At 38.8% G+C, this 24,493-nt stretch overlaps 1 protein-coding gene and 1 long non-coding RNA gene across 3 annotated transcripts in view; one reads left to right on the plus strand and one right to left on the minus strand.

The window, feature by feature from the left end:
- LOC136850564 (uncharacterized) overlaps positions 1 to 20,266 on the plus strand; it is a 68,611-nt gene extending 48,345 nt beyond the window's left edge. Inside the window, exons 2-3 of the long non-coding RNA XR_010856656.1 lie at positions 9,852 to 9,901; positions 20,127 to 20,266. This is a non-coding gene — a long non-coding RNA (uncharacterized lncRNA). The remainder of the gene's footprint in view (positions 1 to 9,851; positions 9,902 to 20,126) is intronic.
- The window catches only part of LOC136850563 (endonuclease 8-like 3), a 134,712-nt gene that overhangs the window by 9,738 nt on the left and 100,481 nt on the right, over positions 1 to 24,493 (minus strand). For both annotated transcript variants that reach the window (XM_067124188.1, XM_067124189.1), the window contains one exon: positions 3,806 to 4,101. In XM_067124188.1, the coding sequence (XP_066980289.1) occupies positions 3,806 to 4,101 (296 nt within the window). The remainder of the gene's footprint in view (positions 1 to 3,805; positions 4,102 to 24,493) is intronic.

The following is a 24,493-nucleotide window of genomic DNA, read 5'->3' on the forward strand; positions in this document are numbered from 1 at the left end:
AATTTTACCTGTACTGTCTAGGAACTGTAAATGCGCCATTCTAAACATGGAGACATAAAGCATTTTGGAACAAAGAGAAAGAGACAAAATAAAGAAGTTCTTAAAAACAAGATTGAGAAGACTTCTAAAACAGGTTTTGACGTAGGAAAAACCTATTTTTGGTAGTCGCTGTTGAGTCCTCAAGGAGTTACCTTCCATGGTCTACCAGAGCTCCATGGTGAAAAACTAATATCAAAGAATTCTCTTCTAGTTGGTCTTTTGGCTAGATATTATGTCGTAATGATTAACATTATAACACATGATGGAGTAGATAATGGACTCAAAGATAAGAGGGCACTTTCCCTTATCTTCAGCGAAGCTGAACCCAGTTTTTCCAACGTCAAAAGAACCTGCAAGAAAGAGAAGTGACTATTGAGCATGCGCATCCGCCCTCTTGTTTACAACCAGGCCGTTAAAAGACCAAGGAGCCATTACTCTCTGTTGGTCAATGCATGTTGATCCCTTGCCCAAATCCCATGCCTTTTCGTCAGGGAAGTGGGAGGGTTTTCAACAGTGACTATCAAAAATAGGTTTTTCCTACGTCAAAACCTGTTTTTTTATAGCATAGTCGCTGTCTCGTCCTTAACAAGCTTTACAAAGAAATTGACAGGTGACGAAAAAGGCTTAAGCTCTCGCTTTTTAATCCCAACACCCCAAAGGAAATAACATTTCTGGTCCAAGGTCAAGCCACAGATTTCAAGTCCCATTCTTTATTCCAAATACTCTACAGGTTTTGATACCAAAGAACAAGAAACTATACACGAACTTACGTTTTAGGATGTAGTCCTACAGTGGCTTACCTAAGCATGCTGGGTTTTGATGTAGTACTGTCACCCATCTCCCAGTGATAGTTAGCATACTCACCGTCGATATGACCCCTGGTTTTCTGCCGCAGCACCTAGGGGTTAAGACTAACTATGCCACCTACTGATACACAGTACAGCATAGTCGAATTTGTTCGAACTTGTGGCAATGATTTAACAGATGACCACCCTGTACATTTGGAGACTTCTTCGAAAGAGACATTTCTGAAGAAGGCCAAAGACGTACTTACTTTCCTAACATCATGTGACCTATGGAAAGAGTGTGGATTTGTCTTTTTAATGAGAAAACACTACAATCATTCTCAGTCTTTCTAGGGAGAGTGGTTAGTTTGTGCTAGGGTGTAGGAAAATAGGACCTTCTGGGGTGTTTGCCGTGACTTCTAGGTAAACCTTAAGTGCTTGAACCAGGCATAATGTCTTGTATGTTAAATTGAATTTTCTTATAAGAATGGATTTCCTTTTTAAAGGATCCATATTTTTGGCCAAGAATGATCAGCCAGGGGACAATAATAACTGATGGTCAGCTATTTGCATGATGCATCGTCCCCATCTAAGAGAGCCCAGTTCACTAATACTGTACAAGCTCCTGATGCTAATGCAATCAAGAAGATCACCTTTTGTAGCATGTGCATTGTGGTTGTATTGGGTCCACTGAATTGAGGGGTTGATAGAAGTCTAAGCACCTTGTTCAGGGACCAAGTAATTGGAAGCCTTTGGGAGTGGTCCTTTGTAGAGCAAAAGATTGCAGAAGGGAAGTGACAACTTCTATACTGGAGTCAATCCCAAATCCATAAAGCAAGGGTTCCGTTAATGCAGCCTTGTATGCCATGACTGTTGTAACCACAAGGCATTTGTCTTCAAAAGGGTACATAAGAAAAATAAAGTTTCTGTAGAAATCTCAACTGGGCTCTCAGTATGGATATAATCTAACCATATCTTCTATATGGACTGGTAATGCTGGATAGATGTCCGTAATTTTTGCACTGGGTACCTAGCAATGTTGAGTGAGTAATTATCAGGATTGATATTTTTAAAAAATCTATACGTGAAGGTCTCGGCTTAGAAAGGAGAGACTTTCCCTCCTACAGTCTGGGATAGAACAGCGGACAACAGTGGAATTGATCTTTTTTATCCGTTGTTGAGGAAATAGGAACCAATGCCAGTTTGGCCAATTTGGGGCTATTAAGTACACTATTCCTATGAAGGTTAGAAGTTTGCTCAAAACCTTTGAAATCTGGGACAATGGAGGAAAAATTATCTTCCTCCCCTTGTTCCAGTCTTAAGGAAGGCATCTCTTGCTGTTGCTTGACTGTCCAGGTTTGGAGACACATACATTAGGAGTTTGTGATTCTAGTGTGTGGCGAGCAGGTCCACTTCCGGTTGTGGAAGCATTTGGGCTATTATTTGAAAAGAGTAGTTGTCCAACATCCACTCTGTTGAGGCTGTCATTTTCCTTGATAGAGAGTCTGCTATTACAATGAGACCCCCTGTGAGATGAACTGCAGACATGTGCCACTTCCTTGCTTGTGCCATCCGAAGGATGGCTAACATTACCATATTGAGAGGAGGTGAATGTGATCCAGACCTCTTGATGTACGATGTTGTGGTTATGTTCTCTCTCTTCTGGAGGTCTGAGTTTTTTGAGAGACAAAAAGACAGCTATCAGCTCCAGGAAATTGATATAACAATTCCTGAGTAGCTGATCACCTCCCTGCCACCTGACAATCCTCCCAACCTGTCAACGAGGCATCTGTGAGTTTGTCCTTCTTACAGATGGAGGAGTCAGGGTGACTTGTTTCACCAGAGATTCCTTCCAAATCTAAGGCCGAAATATCTCCCCAACTCTTTTAACCTCTGAGGTCTGTCTCGCATCTTTTTTCTTGCATGCGATAGCCAGAATTTGTTCACATTTTTAGTTGCAATCTATGAATTGGATCTATTACTGACTAGAACTGCAGCAGGCAAATAATGTTAATACTCATATGAGTTAGCGTGGCATTCACTCAGAATCTGTTATAGTTCCTCATCTGATCATATCCGTCCAGTAAGGGTTAAAAGAGGTCCTGACAGAATGGGGAAGAATGTAATAGGGAGGCTACACGGTGGAGCGACATCTTGGAGCCCACCAATGCTTCCTTTCAAGCCTTAATGCAACACTCCAGAAAGTCACAGAGTAAGCCTTAATGCAACACTCCAGAAAGTCATCAAGTGTTTCCCATAGGGTTTGCATAAGTGTTTTGGCTACTGCAGCAAACATTGTCCTGGAAGACACAGGAAGCTCTCTAATAGCTACTTCCAGCATAGCGGTAGAAGTTATAATATTGAGGAGGTGGAGCCTATCATAAAATTCAACCATGGCTGTCCCATTGGAGACTTTTCTTATAGGGGTCCCACACTGCTGGGTAGCCATGTCCAGTGGGTGCTTTTTCCTCTCAAAAAGAAGGACAAGTGTAGCCCATTATTTTGTAAAATTACCAGATACAGTACTGGGATGGCAGAGACAAAGGGGTTTATTTCTGCCATTAAATCTTGCTTGTCAATAACCATAAATTTTGAAATTCAGATTTCACATGAGTGGTTGTTTTAAAAGTGAAGAGACAGAAGGTTGGGGCCACCCAGAGAGGGTACCAGTTCTCTAAAATTGTTATTGTGCTACATTGTTCATTAAACTGGAAAAGGCTGCTTGTATGGCTTTCACTGCTATAGTATTTGGCAGTTAACTGTCTCTATCAGTAAAATACATTTAGTACACTGTTGTGGAACATCCTTACTCTCATAGGGATGACCTTCCATTAAAGTTAACACCAAGATATGAAGTTCCATTTTGTTTGATAATGTAATGACAAAGTTAAGACTGACAAAACTTTTCAGTACACTGTATTTTTTTCTACAGTTTGACTTTTGTAACTGTAACAGAAAACAACTCTCATTAGCACACTTACCCAATTTTGCAGATTTTACCAGGTGTTGTATCCAATGGACGTTTTCCACTTCTGTGAATGGTATTAGGATTTTTTTCAGTTGCTGGAGAGGCTGAACTGGTTATTAAATGAGGTGATACAGCTGGTGAAATCTGAACGTCTTCATTTCCTTCAGATGCTAATGAAGGATTCTGAAGGCTTGCTGTAGGACCTGATGTCACTCCACTGAAAGATGTTGCCTTTGGAGTAAAGCAAACTACACATTTAGAGTTGGCTGGCTTGTTTTCCAGTGTACAGACCGAACAATTCCAAGGTACCTGAAAATATTTATCTTTTACTGACAGCTACATGAGCAAACAATAATGAAATACAAACTAATGAAATAAAAATAGCATTTGTAAATTTTACATGAGAAACAAACCACCTTCATAACTCAGTAATTTATCTTCATCCTTATCATTCCAGGCTCTGAGCACCTAATCTTTCCACAACTTCCTCATTTGTGATATGATACTGTACTCCCAATGTACAGTAGCCATCACACTTCTACAAATCCTCATATGCTGTATAGAGTAGTACTGAGCAGGCCTTATAACACCCTCACTAGCGGGACTCTCTCTTTTTTGTGCTCTTTTTACTACCACTTAACATTTGATCCTTGACACAGTCAGTTCTTAAGATAACAGAAAAGTTTTGCTTCTAAGGACTGTCTTCCACCACTACGTGTTGTTCTTCCTCCTCCTCTTTTCTGTCGTTCTTCCTCCACATTTGGAGCTTATAAAATTCCATGCCCATTTACTCTTCATAATTCTAGATGTCTTGAGAACCTTTGTTGCTCTTCATACATGATACTGAATTCATCCATATATCATTTCTGCTATATCTAGATGGTCATTTTCCTGATTAACAACTGCAATAAACTCTGTTTCTTCTGTTGATTTTCAGTCCTCTCTTTTCCATTCCAATCTTTCACCTTTCTAACAATGTACTTTAAGGGGAAAAAGCAAAAGGCAAATTGTTCAACCCAAGCAAAATGCAATAAAGGAAAATAAGTATTCTGAACAAATAAAGAGGTACGAATGAAAAATTTTATCAATGTAAACTTACAATTTTTGGAATATAATCCTGAAACAGAATAAGAAAAACCCATGGTTAGTTATGAAAAGAACAATAACTTTTTAAGAAAATACAGTGTTAACTAGGTTACCATTTGCTAATTAGCTACATAGCACTTACCAATATGCTGTCAATCAAGAAAATAGCTATCTGGATATAGCAGAAATGATATAGGACTGACCTTTGTGTAATAATTTCAAACCTACCATTGAACTTGAAAGCACATGAAGCAAACAAATAAGAAAGCCATTTCTCACATAAATTCTCAGAAAACTTTCATCCAAAATGGAAAGAAAACCTTCCAATCCAAAGGTCCACCTTCCATCTTCAGAACGAGAAGGAATATTTTACGAATTACCTCATTTCCAAAGCAGAACACACATAAATCATATGGAAAATGATTGATATGCAAAATGCATGAAGGTAATCTTCAAAGAAAACCACTACATGTATTTGATAAAATATTGGAGGATTTCTTGAAAGTAGTTAACTCTATTCCAGACACATGAGTGATGTGATGCACAGTTGCATGAAATCCTGGGATCCACCTATGCAAGCACAATACTACTGGCTCATTATATTCTTTTTTTATTTTAGGAGGACTGAAATGTCTGTGGTACATAAATGAATTTATTATAAGTACTGTAATGGGTTTATGGTGAAACAAATACTTTATAACTGATTGCATGCCAAGTGCAAAAGAAAATTAATTTACATGAAAATATAAAAAACTACTATCTATAGACTCTACACCTGTTAAGAACTGGGCAAAAATAAAAATTAAGATGGACCATTCAACTGATAATAAAAAAGCAGTAAATTAATACACAGAGCAGGGGGAAAATTGAAAATTAAAAAGGAATACACAGACACCAAGAATAAATATAACAATAATTTAACGCCTTTCACCCAGATATTAAGTTTGCGCCCATTGTTTTATACAAGATACAATGACAATACCTTCACCCCTTCCAGGCATAATTTTGACTGTAACTCATTCTTGGAGTTTGTTAATTCCTATCACCCAAATATTAAGTCAAGAGTAAACTTAATATTTGGGTGATAGGAGTGAACAAACTTCAAGAGTAAGTCAGTCAAAATTACACCTGAAAAGGGTGAAGGTATCATCAACATATCTTGTATAAAACAATAGGTGGAAGGACAGAGTGCACTCATCAAAAATGTGCTCTTCCAGCAAGCACATAAAGATGTTGGAAAAGGTAGGGCCTAATGGAGACTGTATAGCCATGCCCTCCACTTGTCTATATAAATTATTAATATTAAAAATAAAGGTGGTGTCCAGCACCGTAATTTTTCTAAATGAGATTTAAAGGTAGAATGCCTAAAATTATGAAAACATGAATCAGGTTGGGGAAACAACTTGTCTAAAATTATGTTAATGGTATCCCTTACAGGGGCATTGGCAAAAAGGGGTTCTAGTCTATCTAAGCTCGCCATAAAGATATGCAACGATACCTTCACCCTTTTCAGGCGTAATTTTGACTGACTCATTCTTGGAATTTGTTAACTCCTATCACCCCTATATTAAGTTTACCCTTAAAAGGAAAGTGAACAACCGTCTTTCATATGTAGATGTAGTGTATAGAGGTTTTTCGTGATATTCAGGCACATACATTTTCTTTCATAAGGTAGTATTCAACCTTACTGTTTTCTGTTGACTTAGATAGAGGTGACATTGGTAAATTAAGTACCGTACCTAAATGCAGTACAGGATTTTAATATTCATTGAAAAAAATATACAAAATAATAAGTTGAAGATTACGTAAATCATACAGGTACTCATTAATGATGAATGTTGATTGAAGATGATGTTGAACTAGCCATGCAGTGTGATGAATGACGATGAAGATACGACTGCACAGCAAAGCAGAGGAGTTACATCTCCTCTGGGGGTGCCTCTTCCCCTTCTTCAGGTACTTCTTCAGGGGCTTGGGGAGGCACTTCTTCAGGGGTTTGGGGAGGCTTTGGAGGGTCCTTCTTCATCCGGTCAAGAAACATGGTAATAGGCAGCTGCTGTCGCTGCTTCTTCATGCTGACGAGGGCATTATTATAGGGTACCATTGCCGCATCAAGGGCATTTGAACACTATGGAGCATTCCATATAAGGATCCCATGCATCTCCTTGGTCATCCTCACAAGTTGGGACAGACGTTCCAAAGCCAGGCCCTCGTCCTCCTCTTTGTCCCCTGAACCTGGCGTGTCTTCTTCCTCACTGGCAGACTTCGTCAGCTCTTCCAAATCCTGGTCCATCAGGGGGTCAGAGTGGGCAACAATGAGGGTGACAACTTCATCCTCGGTGATGTCATATCGAAGCCTTCCCCACCAAGCATCCTTGCCAATTGGACTGCGTTATCAATGGCTGAATGTTGAATTTCTTCTGGAGAGAAGCCCATAAAATCGTGAACACCCTCCGGTCACAACTTCTTCCAGCACACGTTAAGGGTCTCCTTTTTCATTTCATTCAACGATCGGTCAATGACGGTCAGACTTGGCAATCATGAATTTACGCCAATACTCCTTCAGTATAAATTCACTGTCTGTGTCCATTGCCTTCACAAGGTGCTCGAAGGCAAGGATCACGCCCTGGTCCATAGGCTGGAGGAGAGAGGTGGTGTTGGCAGGGAGGAACTCGAGCTGGACTTCGTCATAATGAAGATCCACAGGGTGGCCACCAGCATTATCCATAATCAACAACGCCTTGAACTCCATGCCCTAACTTGAGGGATGAAGCTCTGAATGAACCAGTTAGACGTAAGGACTTTGGTGATCCAGGCCTTGGGGTTGTGCATCCAAAACACAAGCAGCAAGTGCTTGTTCTTATTCTTGAGGGCCCTGGGGTTTGCAGCCTTGCAAATGAGCCTAGTTTCAGCATGAAGCCAGCAGCATTGGCACACATTATTTGAGGGTAACCCTATCCTTCTGGGGCTTGAACCTTGGGGATCCGGCTTCGTCCTTCATAAGGTATGTCCATGAAGGCATCTTCTTCCAAAACAAGCCAGTCTCGTCCATACTGAATACCTGCAGCCGAAGAGGGAGTGTCCTGGTCCACCAGCTCTTCCTTGTCAGAAGATATTGGCAACAAATACAAGTCTGCTGGAGTCTGAGGAGCCGATGGAGCCTTCCTGAGTAGGCTCAAAATATTATCCAGCACGATGATTGATGAAGTATGATGAACGGACAAATTTGGATGTGCAGGCGCCAATGGGCACTCTGAAACTAGAGGAAGCTCAGGTGCTACAGGGTGCACAGACTTCCCAGGGTGCTGCTCAGGTGCCAATGGGCACTAAAGAACACAGATACACCTGGGAGCTCGGGCACTAACGGGCACACACCCGCTACTGGGAGCTCTGGCGCTATTTTACATTCGGGAGCCACTGGGTGCTCGGGTGCTACTGGGCGCTCTGTTGCTACTGGCCACTTAACTTCCAAAGGGAACTCCAATACTGTTGGAGCTCAGGCGCTTGTCGACACTCCTTAGAAGAAGCAATCCTAGAGGATGTAGAGCGCTTACGGGAAGCTGAACGCTTTTGGCGCCAAAAGCAGATTCTCTACAGAGAGATTGTCCGAAGATAAATGTTCCGGGCTGTCCCAGTGACTACATGAGGGGCGCTTAGGATCCTTGCTCTTCTTACAAGGCACTGGAGAAGAATCCGAAACATCAGTGACTTGTCCGCGAAGTGCCACTGATGCTTGGGACTTGACTCCTCCAAACTCAACAACATACATTGCACAGCCAGTGAGAGACCTCTCCAATGGCTCTTGGTTGCAACCTGGGATGGGTCAACAAGCAGAACTAAGGGGGCAACTACTCATGGGCAGACCCCACCAACCTCCCTTAGGCTACCAGCTTGACTCCTCCCAGGTTTTGTGGAGTATGCCAGGGACCTTTGCCTATGAGAATTGGCGGGACAAGCAGCCCCCTCCTCCACCAAAACTTCACTAGCACTGGGCGCTATTGGGCACTCTGAATCACTCTTTTTGTTCATTAGGACTTTCACTGAAGATGCTAATTGGGTAATATCAACTCAAATCTTTTATCAATTTTCAACTCGAGGCTGGCCATGGGGTTGGGTTCGGAAGCGTGGGAGCCGGGGAAAGGAGAGGGTGGAATAGTCAGAGAGGTTGGAATGGGGGTCATAGAAATCACAAGAACATTAGAATCAGATTTGGCAACAGAAGATTCCTGGCTAGCTAACAACTTACTACTCTCTGCCCTAGCAGTCACCTTCCTCTTCTTGTCCCTAGCCAATTTCTGTAAATGAAATTCCAAAGTTCTCCACTTTTTAATGTCCCAATCTGCACACTCTTGACGTCTTAAATCAACAGAGCACACCAGCCCCCTACATTCTATGCACATCATATGGGAATCATATGATTCTTTAGTCAGTTGCACATTGCAGCCTTTGCTGCAATACCTAAAGCTAGGTACACTTGAGTCAGGCATCATGAAAGTCAAGTAGTAAGTCAAAATCAGGAAAAAACATAATTAGTTGATAAAGGTCTCATTAAAGAAAACCTGCCACTAACTAAATATGCCGAAAGGCTACCAATAGAACACTTCACCAATTGCCGATGAAAACAACCGGAAAAGCAACGAATTCCAAAAATTAAAGCTGCTGCCATCGACTGGTCTACAGCCATCAGCCGGCAGAAACAAATTGAAGCTCTTTGCTACGCTGTTCCTCTCTTTCCCCTAAAAGTGGGCGGGGCAAGTTACCTACCCCAAAACAAGCTAGTGCGACCCACAAAATTCAAACTTTTAGCTGCCGAACGAGTGAAACTAATAGCTATGTAATTACTGTGTAAGTTACTTATATAAAAAGTGGGTTTGTGTGAATTAATTATTTCATTCTTCTGTTATGTGTTTTTTTGTTATGTCTGTTAGAATGTAATTAAGTTTCATTTTTGTTTTCCTTTTTTTTACTTGCAGTTTGCTGAGTGTGTCAGGATAGAGTGACTTGCTCCCCCTCAACCCAATGTGTAAGCAGCTTGAGAAGTTAGGATACTTCCTTAGCAGAAGCCACTTGGGAGTACTGTAGTTATCTACCAACAGGAACTGTGGTGAAAAGTCTGTGTTGGAGTTGTTGTGTTGGCCTACCTCATGGCTGTAGCATCTGATGAAACAGTAAAAGGTGCAGAAGCTGATAGACTGGATTTACTTCATAGGACAAGGGATTACAATATTATAAGAGAGGACAATTACTGTCAAAGAGCTGTTGCAAATACAGCAAGGGGTAAGGCAGAGAGGTGATAAGGAACATAGAGAACAAGAACCTGCCAGATTGCAGAAAAGAAACAAAAACACTTGGTCAGGCTGCTCTTCTTCCTGTTCCCCCATACACAACAATAAACCCTAAAAGGTGCCGATCTCAACACACTTGCCACAAAGAAAGTTCGACAGCAGTTGGAAAAAAGAAAAGTGTTGACTCTCCAGTAGGAAGAAGGATATTGACAAAATAATACTGGCCAATCTGAAGAAGTCTAAGTACCATAGTTGGGGGGTGGACACTATACATTTAAGTTTAGGAATTAGGTTTAGGTTCTTTTGGGGGTCATGGTAGTATTAAGTTAGGCTAAGTTAGGTACAGGAGGATAAGTTTTGAACTATAGTGATAAGGTCAGATAAGTTTCCGTTCTGTAGATTATGATTTATGAATCATATTTAGGTTTTTTTGATGGCCATTATAGTATTAATGGTAATAGAATAGGTTGAGGAAAGTTGAGTTTCACTTAATAACCTAAAAATCTGTTCCCATCATACTACACCAATTGTGTACAATAAAAAGCCCCTACACCGTGACTTTAGTGCCAAGTCTGGCACAATGCCCATCGCATCCAAGTACTGTGGCACCACCTATTCATTTATTATCAAAGTAGTTTAACCAGACCACTGAGCTGACTTTCAGCTCTCATAGGGCTGGCCTGAAGGATTAGATACCAGGTCCAGGCCTGAGGCCAAGCACTAGGACCCAATAGATCATTCAGTACGATGATGAACGAATTTAAAAGAAATAAAAAACTGCACACAGGCATATGCTCTCATACTGAAACACATATATACAATAAATACATTTACTAAGGCTTCCTTATACACACACTAAAAAGGTATATTAAAATTCAGAATATAAGTTAAGCAATATTTTTAAATTTTGCTTTTTTTTTTTAAATTCAACAAATGCTAAAAGGGTTTTCGTGCTTTTATTACTTACTTATTTTTATATTTTACTAATTAAATTACAGTTCTTCATGAACAACAAAATCGGAATGACTGACAATGTAAAAGATTCTGACAAAATTTCCTCTATGAATTATTTCCAAAAGTTGACAGTCGCTGTTGGTCATACTTTGGACACTCACATAACACATGTCTGACCATTATTATCACCCTGCACTTTGAGCACTTGGGAGCCTGGCCACGTGGGCTGCTCATTAAGTCCCCATGTGTCAGACGAGTATGGCCTATTCTGAGATGTGTTAGAATTACTTGTGCGTGTCTCTCTCTCTCTCTGATATGGTGAACTCCATTTTTTAACATTAGGTTTTATTTGTTTTAATTTATTGCTTTCAGGTTCTTCATTCCATATACAGTATATTGCCATTTATTTATAATACCCACTTTTTTTATAGCGTAGTCGCTTGTTTCGTCCTCAAGGAGTTACCTTCCATGGTCTACCAGAGCTCCATGGTGACCAAACCAATATCAAAGAATTCTCTTCTAGTTGGTCTTTTTTGGCCAGGTATTGTGTCGTAACGATTCTTTTTTGGCCAGGTATTGTGTCGTAACGATTAACATTATAACACGTGATGGAGTATATAATAGACTCAAAGATAAGGGGGCACTTTCCCTTATCTTCAGCGAAGCTGAACCCAATTTTTCCAACATCAAAAGAATCTACAAGAAAGAGAAGTGACTATTGCGCACGCGCATCTGCCCTCTTGTTTACAACCGGGCCATTAAAAGACCAAGGAGCCATTATCTCTGTTTGGTCTTTTTCTCCGTTTTCATTATCGAGGATTGTGGAAACATCAAAAAGATAAGTGCTCAATATTAATTTCCAGTTAAACGTTTTAGTTTCAAACCTTTGGAATTTATAATGTGTGTGTTAAAGCCAGAACCCGGCTCGTTGATTACTAGAATACTTAGTTTCATAGAGCGTTGATTGCTACCTAGTTTCGTAAAACAAAAATTATTTTAAATTCTAACTAAATGTTTTAACTAAAAGAAATGTTCCACAACTTATTATTAATATAGAAAATCCTTTCAGATTATACGATGTCTACAATAATCTAGGCAGTAAGTGAGAACAATTCAGACTAGATTAATAGGTTAGTGGATGTTGTCTGTGGCCTAAGTCCTGGGATTACAAATCTTAAGTGGCCTAGCTTAGACCAATGACCCTAGGATCAGATAAGAACAATATCTGGGCAAAGTAAATTGATAGCCTAACAATAAAGCTACATATTAGTATAAATTTTTCCCTTTTATATAAGACTGTGCACTTAAGCTTGAGCTAAATAATCCAGGACTAGCCTAGGCATTACTTTATATCACGTTAAGTGATAACTTTTCATGAAACATCCCATTTTTGGACTAAATTGTTAGCCTAGACCAAGTCATTTGGACTAGATGAAATCGTAATCTGCACTGGATGAGATGGTAACCTAGCTTTAAGACTACATACTAAGGTATGCTAATTGTGTTTTATGTAACCCATACACTTACTTGTGAATTAAATAATCCAGATTAGGCAGTAGCCTATGTTAGAGTAAGTTATAGCCTGGCTGTAAGGTTACACATTAGTGATTACTGTTTTATACAGTAGACCAAATAGCCTAGGACTGGATAAAAACAACAACCTGGGTTAGACAAAAAATAGTAGACTAACTATAAGGTTACATATTAGTAAGTTTTCTGTTTTTATGTAGCCTAGCATATACATTTAAGAGTGATCTATAATAATCTGGATTAGGCAATACCCTATACTAGGTTAAGAAAGAACAAATAAGCCTAGGATTATACATAAATAGTATCCTAGGCTCAATTAAAAAACCTAGTTTTTTACGACTCGGTAGCATATCTGTAAGGTTACATGCTAGTAGGGTCTTACGTAGCCTATAATCCTTAAAGGTTACATAAACCTAGAACAGGTAGTAGCCTAACCATATTAAGTAGGAACCCCCCTTTAAGGAATATCCTACTATTAGCCTAAATCAGAGATGGACGAATATCAGATGAAAAGGTAGTCTTGGCCACATAAAATAGAAAAACAGATTATAAGAGTATTATTTTCTGTACAGTTTATATCTCTGAAGTTATAAATAAGCCTAGAGTAGGTTAAGCAAGAACCTAAGAAATCCTCTATTCTTAGCTTAACGCAGATTATACTAGAAGCATTACTCTAAGCTATATAAAACAGTAGTTTGGGTTAGTTAAACAAATTAGTTCATAGCAGTTAGTCTGAATGGCATGACAATTGGAATTAAAAATTTCGCTTGGCCATTGCAAAAGCAATAACAGTGTATACGTAATACAGCCATATACAGGTATGAAAACTAACCTAAACCTAAGAGGGTTTAACATAGATATTTAATTAAATGTTTACAACTACACACTTGCAATCATTACAAGTTAACCTATATTATGGAAACTATATGATTAACTACAGAAGTGTCCCTCACTTAAAAACAATTAATAATAACTAGCTTCTAATAACAAATTGCTTTATATCACTACAGGGCCACCATTAGGCAGGATCCTAAATTCAAGTGTTCTATAGCAAATTGCTCGGTTCACTTTTTCCCAGTGGGTACGGCCCATACCACCTGCCATGAGCATAGTCCTTGTAAAAAACAAGGAAAATTTGCTTGGTCGCCAGATGTGGGCAAGATTTGTAGCATGCTCCTGGCAGCAAGTTTTAAGGATGAAACAGCCCCTTTTAAGCTGTCTCAATGGGTCCTAGGGTGAGGAAGGGGGAGATTTTATCTTTCCAGGAGAACTCCAGCAGCAGATATTTAACCCTTCCTCTGAACAACATCAATGTTTGGGCCAAAACCCAGTAACATCAATGCCCAATACCTCCCAGTTAATCCCGCAGAGGAAGTAGAGGAATCTTTACAAGGAGTTGACATTCTTATTAAAAAAAATTAAGTGGACATTGCCATCGAAATGGTCCTGCTGAAGCCAGAAAGCTCAGGGACACAAATTTTAGCTAGCATGGAAGAAACCTTCCAGATCGTTGCTGAATAGGATCTTTTCCCCAAAAGGGATACTGGGATCCACCTAACTCAGACTGAAATGTCCACAATTTTGGAAGGGTATAGTAACTTGCCCAGGACTTCTGCCCCCTTGATTAACAGGCAGTTACAGTTTAGTTGCTGAAGCTCAGTTAGATTGCACAAGCTCCCCCAAAAGGGATACACAGTTTGCAGCAAGCTCCCCCAAAAGGGATACACAGTTTGCGGCAAGCTCCCCAAAAAGGGATACACAGTATGCGGCAAGTTCCCCCAAAAGGGATACACAGTTTGCACCATTTGGTCAATTCCGTAAGGAAATTGAGTACCATCAAAGATGCCCCTGCCACAGAACGGCAATATATAAGGGACATGAAGCATGATTCTGAAAAGCAAAGTAAGTCAGTCATGTACGCACCAAAGTGTAAAGTACTACATCCTGTAACCAAAAAGTGAGTGTAGATACAAATGCTGCCAAAACAAGGTCTGATGTTAGAATTCCGACTAGAAACAACAAATGGGTCAGTTCGGAATATGGCACTTCAGACCAAAACATAATAGGGGCTCCAATACTCACCCCTGATGATACTGATAATCCTTGGCAAGACGTCTCAGTGTGTACTTTCTCTCCCAATGGCAAGTAGGTAATTAATGAGAGAAAAACTATGATCAAAGTTGTAAATGTAGAATTTACAAATGGCAGCATACCCTAATACAGAATGGCACCTGGTACCATCTCCACCAGACATGGAGAAACCACTAACAGAAATGGTTTTCTTACCTGTGCCTACAGCATTAAAAGCTATAGAAATTGCCCTTTACCAGGTCAATGAAAAATGGATCTCTACTTCCATTTTGAATAAGACCCAAGTTGCTCATCAAGTAGCCCCAGCCTACTGTTCCTTCACTTTCGAAAATATTAATCATGTGAAGACAGTTTTTCAGATCTGGTAGTGACTAGAAACAAGAAAAAATGGCAGAATTAAAACCATCTGCCACAGTCATCCCAGTTTTGGGAAACTTCATCAAGGAATGGGCAATGCTGCAACTCCCTTTTGAAAGGAAAAACCTCCCTTTAGATATAGCTACTCAGCAGTTTGGGACCCCTATGAGAAGACTCTCAGAGGGGAAAGCCTCGTCAGAATTTTATGCTAGGCTCTGACTCCTTAGCATTACAACCTCTACCACCTTACTGGAAGTTGCCACCTACAGGCTTCCAGAAGATCCCAGGATAATTTTTGCTGTTGAGGCCAAAAGTCTTATGAGAACCTGATGGGAAGCACTCTTTGACTTCCTAGAATGGCACATAAAAGTGCAAATGGAAGCATTGGAGAGCTCCATCAAATCACTCTCCAATGTCACTGCATTATTACATTCTAACCCCTTCTGTAAGGACCTGTTTGAGGAGTCTGTTGTGGCTCAACTGAACGAACTTGCCCACCAACATAATTGTACAGTGTACTCTCTTCTGGGGAAAGGGGAATTCAGGAAACAAAGAACCCTAAATTTCCCTTTATCCAACACCAAAAAAAGCTCACTTTGATCAAAAATCATATAAGCCTTCAGTCACCCCCAAAAATTTTTTTCCACAAAAAACAGGCAGGGTGGTCAGAAGGGACAATTCCTTGCAAAGGGACTACAACTTCAAGGCCATCCTTTTTCACAAGGTCCAAAAACCATCTTCTAGGGGGGGGGGGGGGGGAAAGGAAAAACAACACCTGGAATGTCTATCAAAGGTAAAGGCAGAGGAGGAGGCAGATACCAAGAGGAATTATATTGGTTGGGGGTCAGCTTTGATGACATCACAGACAATGAAAGTTTTCCCTGTGGGGGGACAGCATTATTTATATGTACAGAAAGGCCCTGTTAATGGGGCCCATAGAGAAACATGCGTATATTCACCACCAAGTACATCTCTTCAGTGTCCTCAAAAAGGATTCCTCCAAAAGAAGAGTGATCTTCAATCAATCAACACTGAACAAGCACATTGTTTGCCAAAAGTTTTGGATAATTACCATTGCCTAAGTACATTGAATCATTCCAAAAAGGGACTCAGACAGTTTCTAAAGATCTGAAAGATGTACACTGGCACATCACTATAGCCCAAAGGTTCCAGATAGGAAAAGATACGTACAGATTCAAAGTCATGCCCTTTGGGCTAAACATTGCCTAAAGAATATTTTACAAAATCAGCAGCGGTATTCATTCGAGAATTTAATCAAAAAAGATCTGCGGACCCCACAAGAAAAGAGTGCTTGAAAAACCTATGAGCAATTATCAACAGACTGCAGTAAGGTTAAAAGTTTTTATAATAAATTTAAAAACATCCTGCCTCATGCCCAGCAGACACTTTCAGTGGCTGGGACTGTGTTGGGATACTCTTCACACCCAGTCTCTCTCCCCATCATACTCAAAACAGAATAAGGCAAGTCCTCAAAAGGTTCCTTGCATAGCCCAGAGTTTCTGGATGGCAATCAGAACGTATGATGGGCCTGCTGCAGTTCTCATCAGTAATAGATCCAATACATAGAGTGCAACTAAAAATGTAAACAAATTCTGGCTATCACATGCAAGTAAAAAGATGCGAGACCGACCTCATCAAAAGGTTAAAAGAGTTGGGGAGATACTTCGGCCTTGGATTCGAAAGGAATCTCTGCCGAAACAGGTCACCCTGACTCCTCCGTCTGTATGAGTAACAAACACACAGATGCCTCGTTGAGCTGATGGCTGTCTTTTTGCCTCTCAAAAAACTCAAACCTCCAGAAGAGAGAGAACATAACCACAATATCCTACATCAAGAGGTTGGGATCACATTCACCTCCTCTCAATATGGTAATGTTAGCCATCCTTCGGATGGCGCAAGCAAGGACATGGCACATGTCTGCAATTCACCTCACAGGGGGTCTCATTGTAATACCAGACTCTCTATCAAGGAAAACGACAGCCTCAACAGAGTGGATGTTGAACAATCACTCTTTTCAAACAATAGCCAGCATGCTTCCACAACTGGAAGTCGACCTGTTTGCCACATACTAGAGTCACAAACTCCTAATATACATGTTTCCAAACCTGGACAGTCAAGCAACAGCAAGAGATGCCTTCCTTAACACGATATCTTTTTCCTCCACTGTCCCAGATTTCAAAGGTTTTCAGCAAACTTCTAACCTTCAAAGGAACAGTGTATTTAATAGCCCCAAATTGGCCAAATAGGCATTGGTTCCTATTACCTCAACAATGGACAAAAAGATCAATTCCACTAGCATCTGCTGTTCTATCCCAGACAGTAGGAGGGAAAGTCTCTTACGCATCCTCCTTTCATAGCCGAGACCTTCACATATAGATTTTTTTTTTAAATATCTATCATGATAATTACTCACCCAACTTTGCTAGGTACCTAGTGCAAAAATTACGGACATCATCTATCCGGTAATACCAGTCCCTATGGAAGATATGGTTAGATTACATCCATACTGACAGCCCAGTTGAGATTTCTATAGAAACACTTTATTTTTCTTATACACCCTTTTGAAGACAAATGCCTTGCGCTTACAACAGTCATGGCACACAAGGCTGCATTAATGGAACCCTTGCTTTATGGATTCGGAATTGACTCCAGTATAGAAGTTGTCACTTCCTTTCTGCAGTCTTTTGCTCCACAAAGGCCCACTCCCAAAAGGCTTCTAATTACTTGGCCCCTGACAAGGTGTTTAGACTTCTATCAACCCCTCAATTCAGTGGCTCCAATACAACCACAACGCACATGCTACAAAATGTGATCTTCTTGATTGCATTAGCATCAGGAGCTCGCATTAGTGAACTGGGCTCTCTTAGATGGAGACAATGCATCACGCATATAGATGACCATCAATTATTATTGTCCCCTGGCCCATCATTCCAGGCCAAGAATATGGATCCTTTAAAAAGGAAATCCATTCTTATAAGAAAATTCCATTTAGCAGACAAGACATTATGCCTGGTTCAAGCACTTAAGGTTTACCTAGAAGTCATGGCAAACATCCCAGAAGGTCCCATTTTCCTACACCCTAGCACAAACTAACCACTCTCCCTACAAAGGCTCAGAATGATTGTAGAATTTCTCATTAAAAAGGCAAATCCACATTTTTTCATAGGTCACATGATGTTAGGAAAGTAAGTACGTCATTGGCCTTCTTCAGAAATGTCTCTTTCTAAGAGGTCTCCAAATGTACAGGGTGGTCATCAGTTAAATTATTGCCACATGCTCAAACGAATTCGACTACACTGTGTATCAGTAGGTGGCATGGTTAGTTTTAACCCCTAAGGTGCTGCAGCAGCAAACCAGGGGTCTCATTGACAGTGAGTATGCTAACTATCCCTGGGAGAGGGGCGACAGTACTGCAACCAAACCCAGCATGCTTAGGTAAGCCACTGTAGAACTACATCCTAAAAGGTAAGATCATGTATAGTTTATTGTTCCTTGGTATCGATACCTGAAGAGTATTTGGAATAAAGAATGGGACTTGAAATTTGTGACTTGACCTTGGACCAGAAATGTTATTTCCTTTGGGGAGTTGGGATTAAAAAGTGAGAGCTTAAGCCTTTTTCATCACCTGTCAATTTCTTTGAAACAAGCGACTACGCTATAAAAAAAAACAGGTTTTGACATAGGAAAAACCTATTTTTGGTAGTCGCTGTTGAGTCCTCAAAACCCTCCCACTTCCCTGACGAAAAGGCATGGGCAAGGGATCAACCTGCATTAACCAACAGAGATTAATGGCTCCTTGGTCTTTTAATGGCCCTGCCGTAAACAAGAGGGCTGATGCGCATGCGCAATAGTCACTTCTCTTTCTTGCAGGTTCTTTTGACGTTGGAAAAACTGGGTTCAGCTTCACTGAAGATCAGGGAAAGTGCCCTCTTATCTCTGAGTCCATTATATACTCCATCACGTGTTATAATGTTAATCATTATGACACAATACCTGGCCAAAAAGATCAACTAGAAGAGAATTTTTTTATATCAGTTTGGTCACCATGGAGCTCTGGTAGACCATGGAAGGTAACTCCATGAGGACTCAACAGCAACTACCAAAAATAGGTTTTTCCTATGTCAAACATGTTTTATGTGTGTTACATAATCAGTAACATTTGATCTTGTCACGTGGGTTGCTTCTTTAGCTGCTTTGTCTGCATCTTCATTTCCTTTGATCCCTACATTGGCAGGGATCCAACATATTTCTACATTTTTTCCATTATTATATAAGTTATGGAGAAATAATTTAATTTGTTGTACTATGTTATTTTTTATTTGTAACTCTGAATAGCTTCTACAGCGCCTCTTGAGTCACTGAAAATTACAAAATTATTGAATGATGTTTCTTTAACTATTTTTATAGCTGATGCAATCCCACACAATTCTGCTATGAAAACTAAAGCATTATTAGCAAGAGAGAGCTGATAAGTTTTGTCTTGGGACACTCTGCAGCATATCCCACTTGGTGTTCTGATTTAGATCCATCTGTATATATTGCGTAATGTGGACCTTTTTGGTTATATGATCTATTGTATGTTGTCTATGGTGTTCTGGTGTATATGAGTAACCTTTTGATAAATATTTCAAGTGTGTACAAATTCTCATTTTATTCATAGTCCAGGGAGGAGGTGATTTTACTATTAAAGGCACTTGTATATTTATATTAAGCAACTCAAACAATCTTCTAGCTTTAATTGGGAAAGGTGGAGGATGGTTATCTATAAATACATCTCTTAATTCAAATAATTTTTTTGTTGGGGAATCACTTGTCTGAATTCTTAGAGCACTTTTCATTGTTACTAAGTTAAGTATACCTTAGTATTACCAGACCACTGTTACTAGCCCTGTAAGGAAAGACAGAGGTAGTTCACTACATTCAACTTGTAAAGATGATTTTGGTGATGATGTAAAGGCTCCTGAGTATATTCTAAGGCCTTCATTGTAAACAGGGTCTAACATTTTTCAGCACTGCGTCAGATGCTGAGCCATATACTGTACTTCACTTCCATAATCAACGACAGACAGAACTGTTGCTTTATACAGTACAGTAAGGGTATGTCTATCGGCTCCCAAGTAGTGTTCGACAGTTTCTTAATTAGATTTAACGCTCTTTTACATTTTGAATTTACTTATGTTATGTGGGCTTTCCAGTTCAAGTGAGTATCAAATACTAATCCCAATAATTTTGCTGTTTGGCCAATTGTTACACTATGGTTTCCAATTTTTAAATCTATTTCTCTACCTTTTTTCCTTTTTATTTTTATAAAACATGATTGCTTGAGTTTTATCTATGGAAAACTGAAAGCCTACAGATGAGGCCCATTCATCTATTTTTACTATGCTTTTATTAATGATTCGTTCTGCATGTTTTATTCAAGATGCTGAATAATATATGGCAAAATCATCCATATACAAGTTACTTTTAATGCCAATAGGTAGGTTGTTACTGATATCATTAATTGCTAAAGTAAACAGTGTGCCACTAAGGACGCTTCCCTGTGGAACACCATTTTCAAGTGGAAATTTTCTAAACAGACCATTATCAATTCTCACCTGAAAATTGCAATTTGTCAAAAAGTTTTGTTTAAGCCTAGGTAAATGTCCACAGATGTTGTTTTGTAAGGTTTTTAATAAAGCATACCTCCAAGTTGTATCGTATGCTTTTTCAATGTCAAAAAAGACAGCTACAGTAATTTGTTTTCATTCAAAACCTCTACGTATATGGTCTTCTAAGTTAGAGAGAGAATCTAATGTAGATCTGTTACACAGTGAACCAAACTGAGTGGGAGTAAAAATTTTATTTTCTTCAATGTACCATGTTAGTCGAGCATTTACCATTTTCTCTAACAATTTGCATAAGCAGCTTGTTACAGAAATTGGTCTGTAATTATTCACATTACTGGGATTCTTTCCAGGTTTGGGGATAGGAATTATTATAGCTTTACGCCATTCACCTGAAAATAAATTTCGAAGCCATAAATTATTATAAAACTCTAATAAGTATGACTTTACCAAAGGTGATAAGTGGCAGATCATCTCAAAACAAATATTGTCACCTCCAGGAGCAGATTTATTGCTGCTCGAGAGAGCATATTCCAACTCTGACATATTAAATTTTCCATTATAATAAACATCATCTATTGTCTCAAAATTTATTGCTATTAGTTCTATTTTATTTTTCTTTGTGCGGAAGTGTTCATCTAAATTTTCATCACTTCTTACATTTGCTAAATTTTCTCCTATTATATTACTTATTTCTTTTGGATCAAGTGTTCTTTTCCCATCTTTTAATATGGCATGTCTAGGTGGTTTAACATGGGTACCATTTATTTTTCTGCAGATTTCCCATATTTTTTGTACGGGAGTATTATTACAGAGATCTGATACATATTTCCTCCATGAAATTATTCTTCCTTGAATTACTTCTTTTTTAAATTTTGCAGATATTTTGTTATATAGAGGTTTTAATGTATTAATTTCTAGTAATAATATAGTCATTTTTTGTAAAGTTCCCTCTAATATCAGTAATGTTTTATTTATTTTACTGAACTTTCTATTCAAATTATCTAATCGTCTCCTATTGAGTGTTTTATATTTATTAATTCTGTTAACTTATCAGACCACCATGGAACTTTGTGTTTTGTTGGATGGGGTTTTGATTTTGGTATTGCTTTTATCAGCAGCATTTTTAATGAAATCAAGAAATTTATTAGTTTTATTATGGTCTTTTAAATATTCCTAGTGTGGAATTCATATTGCTCCCAATCTGCTTTATAAGTGTTATATTGAGGGACATGCTTGGTGGGATTATTTTGTAATAATGAAATTAATATTGGGAAATGATCACTTGTACGCAAGTCGACAACTGTACTCCAATCCAATCTGTCAACTATGTTTGTTGTACATAGAGTTAAGTCAACTGAGGAAAATGTTCCATGTGTTTTGGGAAAATGTGTACTGATTTCATTATCATTTATACAGCACATGTCAGATGAATCTATGAATTCTTCTATTTTTACTTCCTGCTCTATTTGAGTCCGTACAATTACAGTCCCACATTGGGTTGTGAGCATTAAAATCACCTACTATTAATGTAGTTTCCATGGAAGTATTAAGTAATTCTTTAAGTTTGTCAAAGTCATAATTGTTATTAGGTTGGTTGTATAAATTATAAATTACATAATTATAATTTTTTATTTGTATTCTAATACTCGATATTTGCAGATCAGTAAAGTTTACAGGTACTTTGTCGTACCATACTTTGTTGTGTACATATATAGCGGTACCTAAATTTCCTTCTTCCTCTCTAGATGTAGATGCTAAGGTATATTTACCTATTGTTGATATGGTTTTTGTTGACATGTTGTAAACATAATATCATTGGTTTGTATTCCTTTAGCAATCGTTGTATTTCTCCTAGGTGTAATCTGGTCTGCAGACCATTTACATTCCATTGTATAATATAGCTACTGAAAATATTTTATTATAGCGGTCAAGTTTTACTCTCTTTTTTTACATTATCAACTTGGATTTTTTCTAATAATTCACTCACGAAATTCATTTGTTTTTCTTTATAATATACTAAGTGCTCAATGCACATGCAACCTTTTTCATGGGTATGCAAATCTGTGGTTTCTTTTTTTCTATATTTCATAAAACTTCTTATAATGTTTGTTAACCATCTTTTGTTAAGTTTTTGTTATTGCTGCACAATTCTACAAAACAATCATTACATCCACATGTGTTTTCAAGTAGATTCCTTGTTTCATTTGCTCTTGTACCAATTGTTGGTGATGGAGTCATCTCTTCTCCCTTGACATAATCATTATCTTCAACTTCAGTGTTTTGGATATCTGTATCCATTGGTTTTACTATTATTTTAGTAGATAAAGGTATACTCTAAGTTTATTTTTGTTCTTTCTTTATATGGTATCCTTTGTGTTTGGTTTAATCGATATTGCTCTAATTATAGTTGGTTTTTTTGTTTTGGGTGGTGTTCTCTCCAAAGGTCTTTTTTTATCTTTAATTTCCACTCCATCACGACTTTCCTCTGTTTCCCCTGTAGCAGTATCATCATCTTGTGCTATCTGCATTAACATTTCCTGGAATCCATGGTCCAGCCCTAAAGAATAGTTCCGCCTGATATCTCTCAGGTCCGAACATTGTCAGGCAGTTGATGGTCCTACCACAGTTCCCACTATTTAGCTTCAGATATAAACCCAATCCCCGTTATGATATCTTTTCCTATTTATCAGGTCCAACAAATTTCAGAAAAAGCGGAAAATTCTGCATAAATTAATTCAAATAAATACAGAATTGTATATGGGAATCTTGGACTCAAACCCAGGAACAGATTCCTGGGGTTCAAGAGCCATTCACCACATCAAGGTGGTCCCAAATCAAGGGGGTGGCACCACCTATCATAAGCCCATGAGTACTTCATTTGTGATGCCTCATCAAGACAAACTAACTGCATGACTTTGAATTCACAAAGTTAACTTTATAATTAAGTGCATGACTAACTTTAGTAATTACTCTAGTAATAATTCCTTAACACCGTTTTTACATTGTTACAATGATTCATGACATATATATTCATGGAATACCTTGATTAAAACTTGCTATAAATGCTGTTTTAGTGTAAAAACTGAACATTACCTAATGAATTTAAGTACCAACAGCACCTTATTCTGCGATAACGTAAATTTTAAAATTGATGTGACATTGTCTCGCAGAAACTCTAATTGTAAGATAATTAGTGCAACCAGAGGAAGTTTAATGAGAGATAATACCATAGTCAGTCAAGTTAACTTGTCTGTAGACATTCTCACCCTATTCAAGGTGCGACATGTCAACTTGTGGGAGAGTTGCAACGAAGGGATACCCTTCCCAAGTCAACTCGCCCTCCAAGCTGTGCAAAGGAAACATCACTTTTATTCCTTTAAGAGGATTTACCTTAAACTTGAATTGTTTTATTCTTTTCAAAAGAAGGACAGTAACTTAATCACACTGCTGACTGACAAGGAGGTCATTGAAAGCATTGCCCCTTCTTAAATCTCTTATTATCGTTCCCAGGACACACTGTTAATCCTTTCTCTCGACCCTGTGACTGCCTCAAAACCTCTCTTCCAGGTGTGAAGCCGTTTGGAGACAAAATCCCACCATGGACACCAGATGAACCGGTGATGGGGATTTACCCAAAGAGAAAGTTTTGGAAGGCCTCATAGCAAACAACTGCCACGTACCTTACCATGCGGCTGACCAGAAAAGCACGAGGTCACGCGAGTGTGCCCATAGAAAATGGAATGCTGAGAGCATGGAGAGATAACCCAG

This window comes from Macrobrachium rosenbergii, chromosome 22, assembly GCF_040412425.1.
Source record: "Macrobrachium rosenbergii isolate ZJJX-2024 chromosome 22, ASM4041242v1, whole genome shotgun sequence".
Classification (NCBI taxonomy): Eukaryota; Metazoa; Arthropoda; class Malacostraca; order Decapoda; family Palaemonidae; genus Macrobrachium; species Macrobrachium rosenbergii.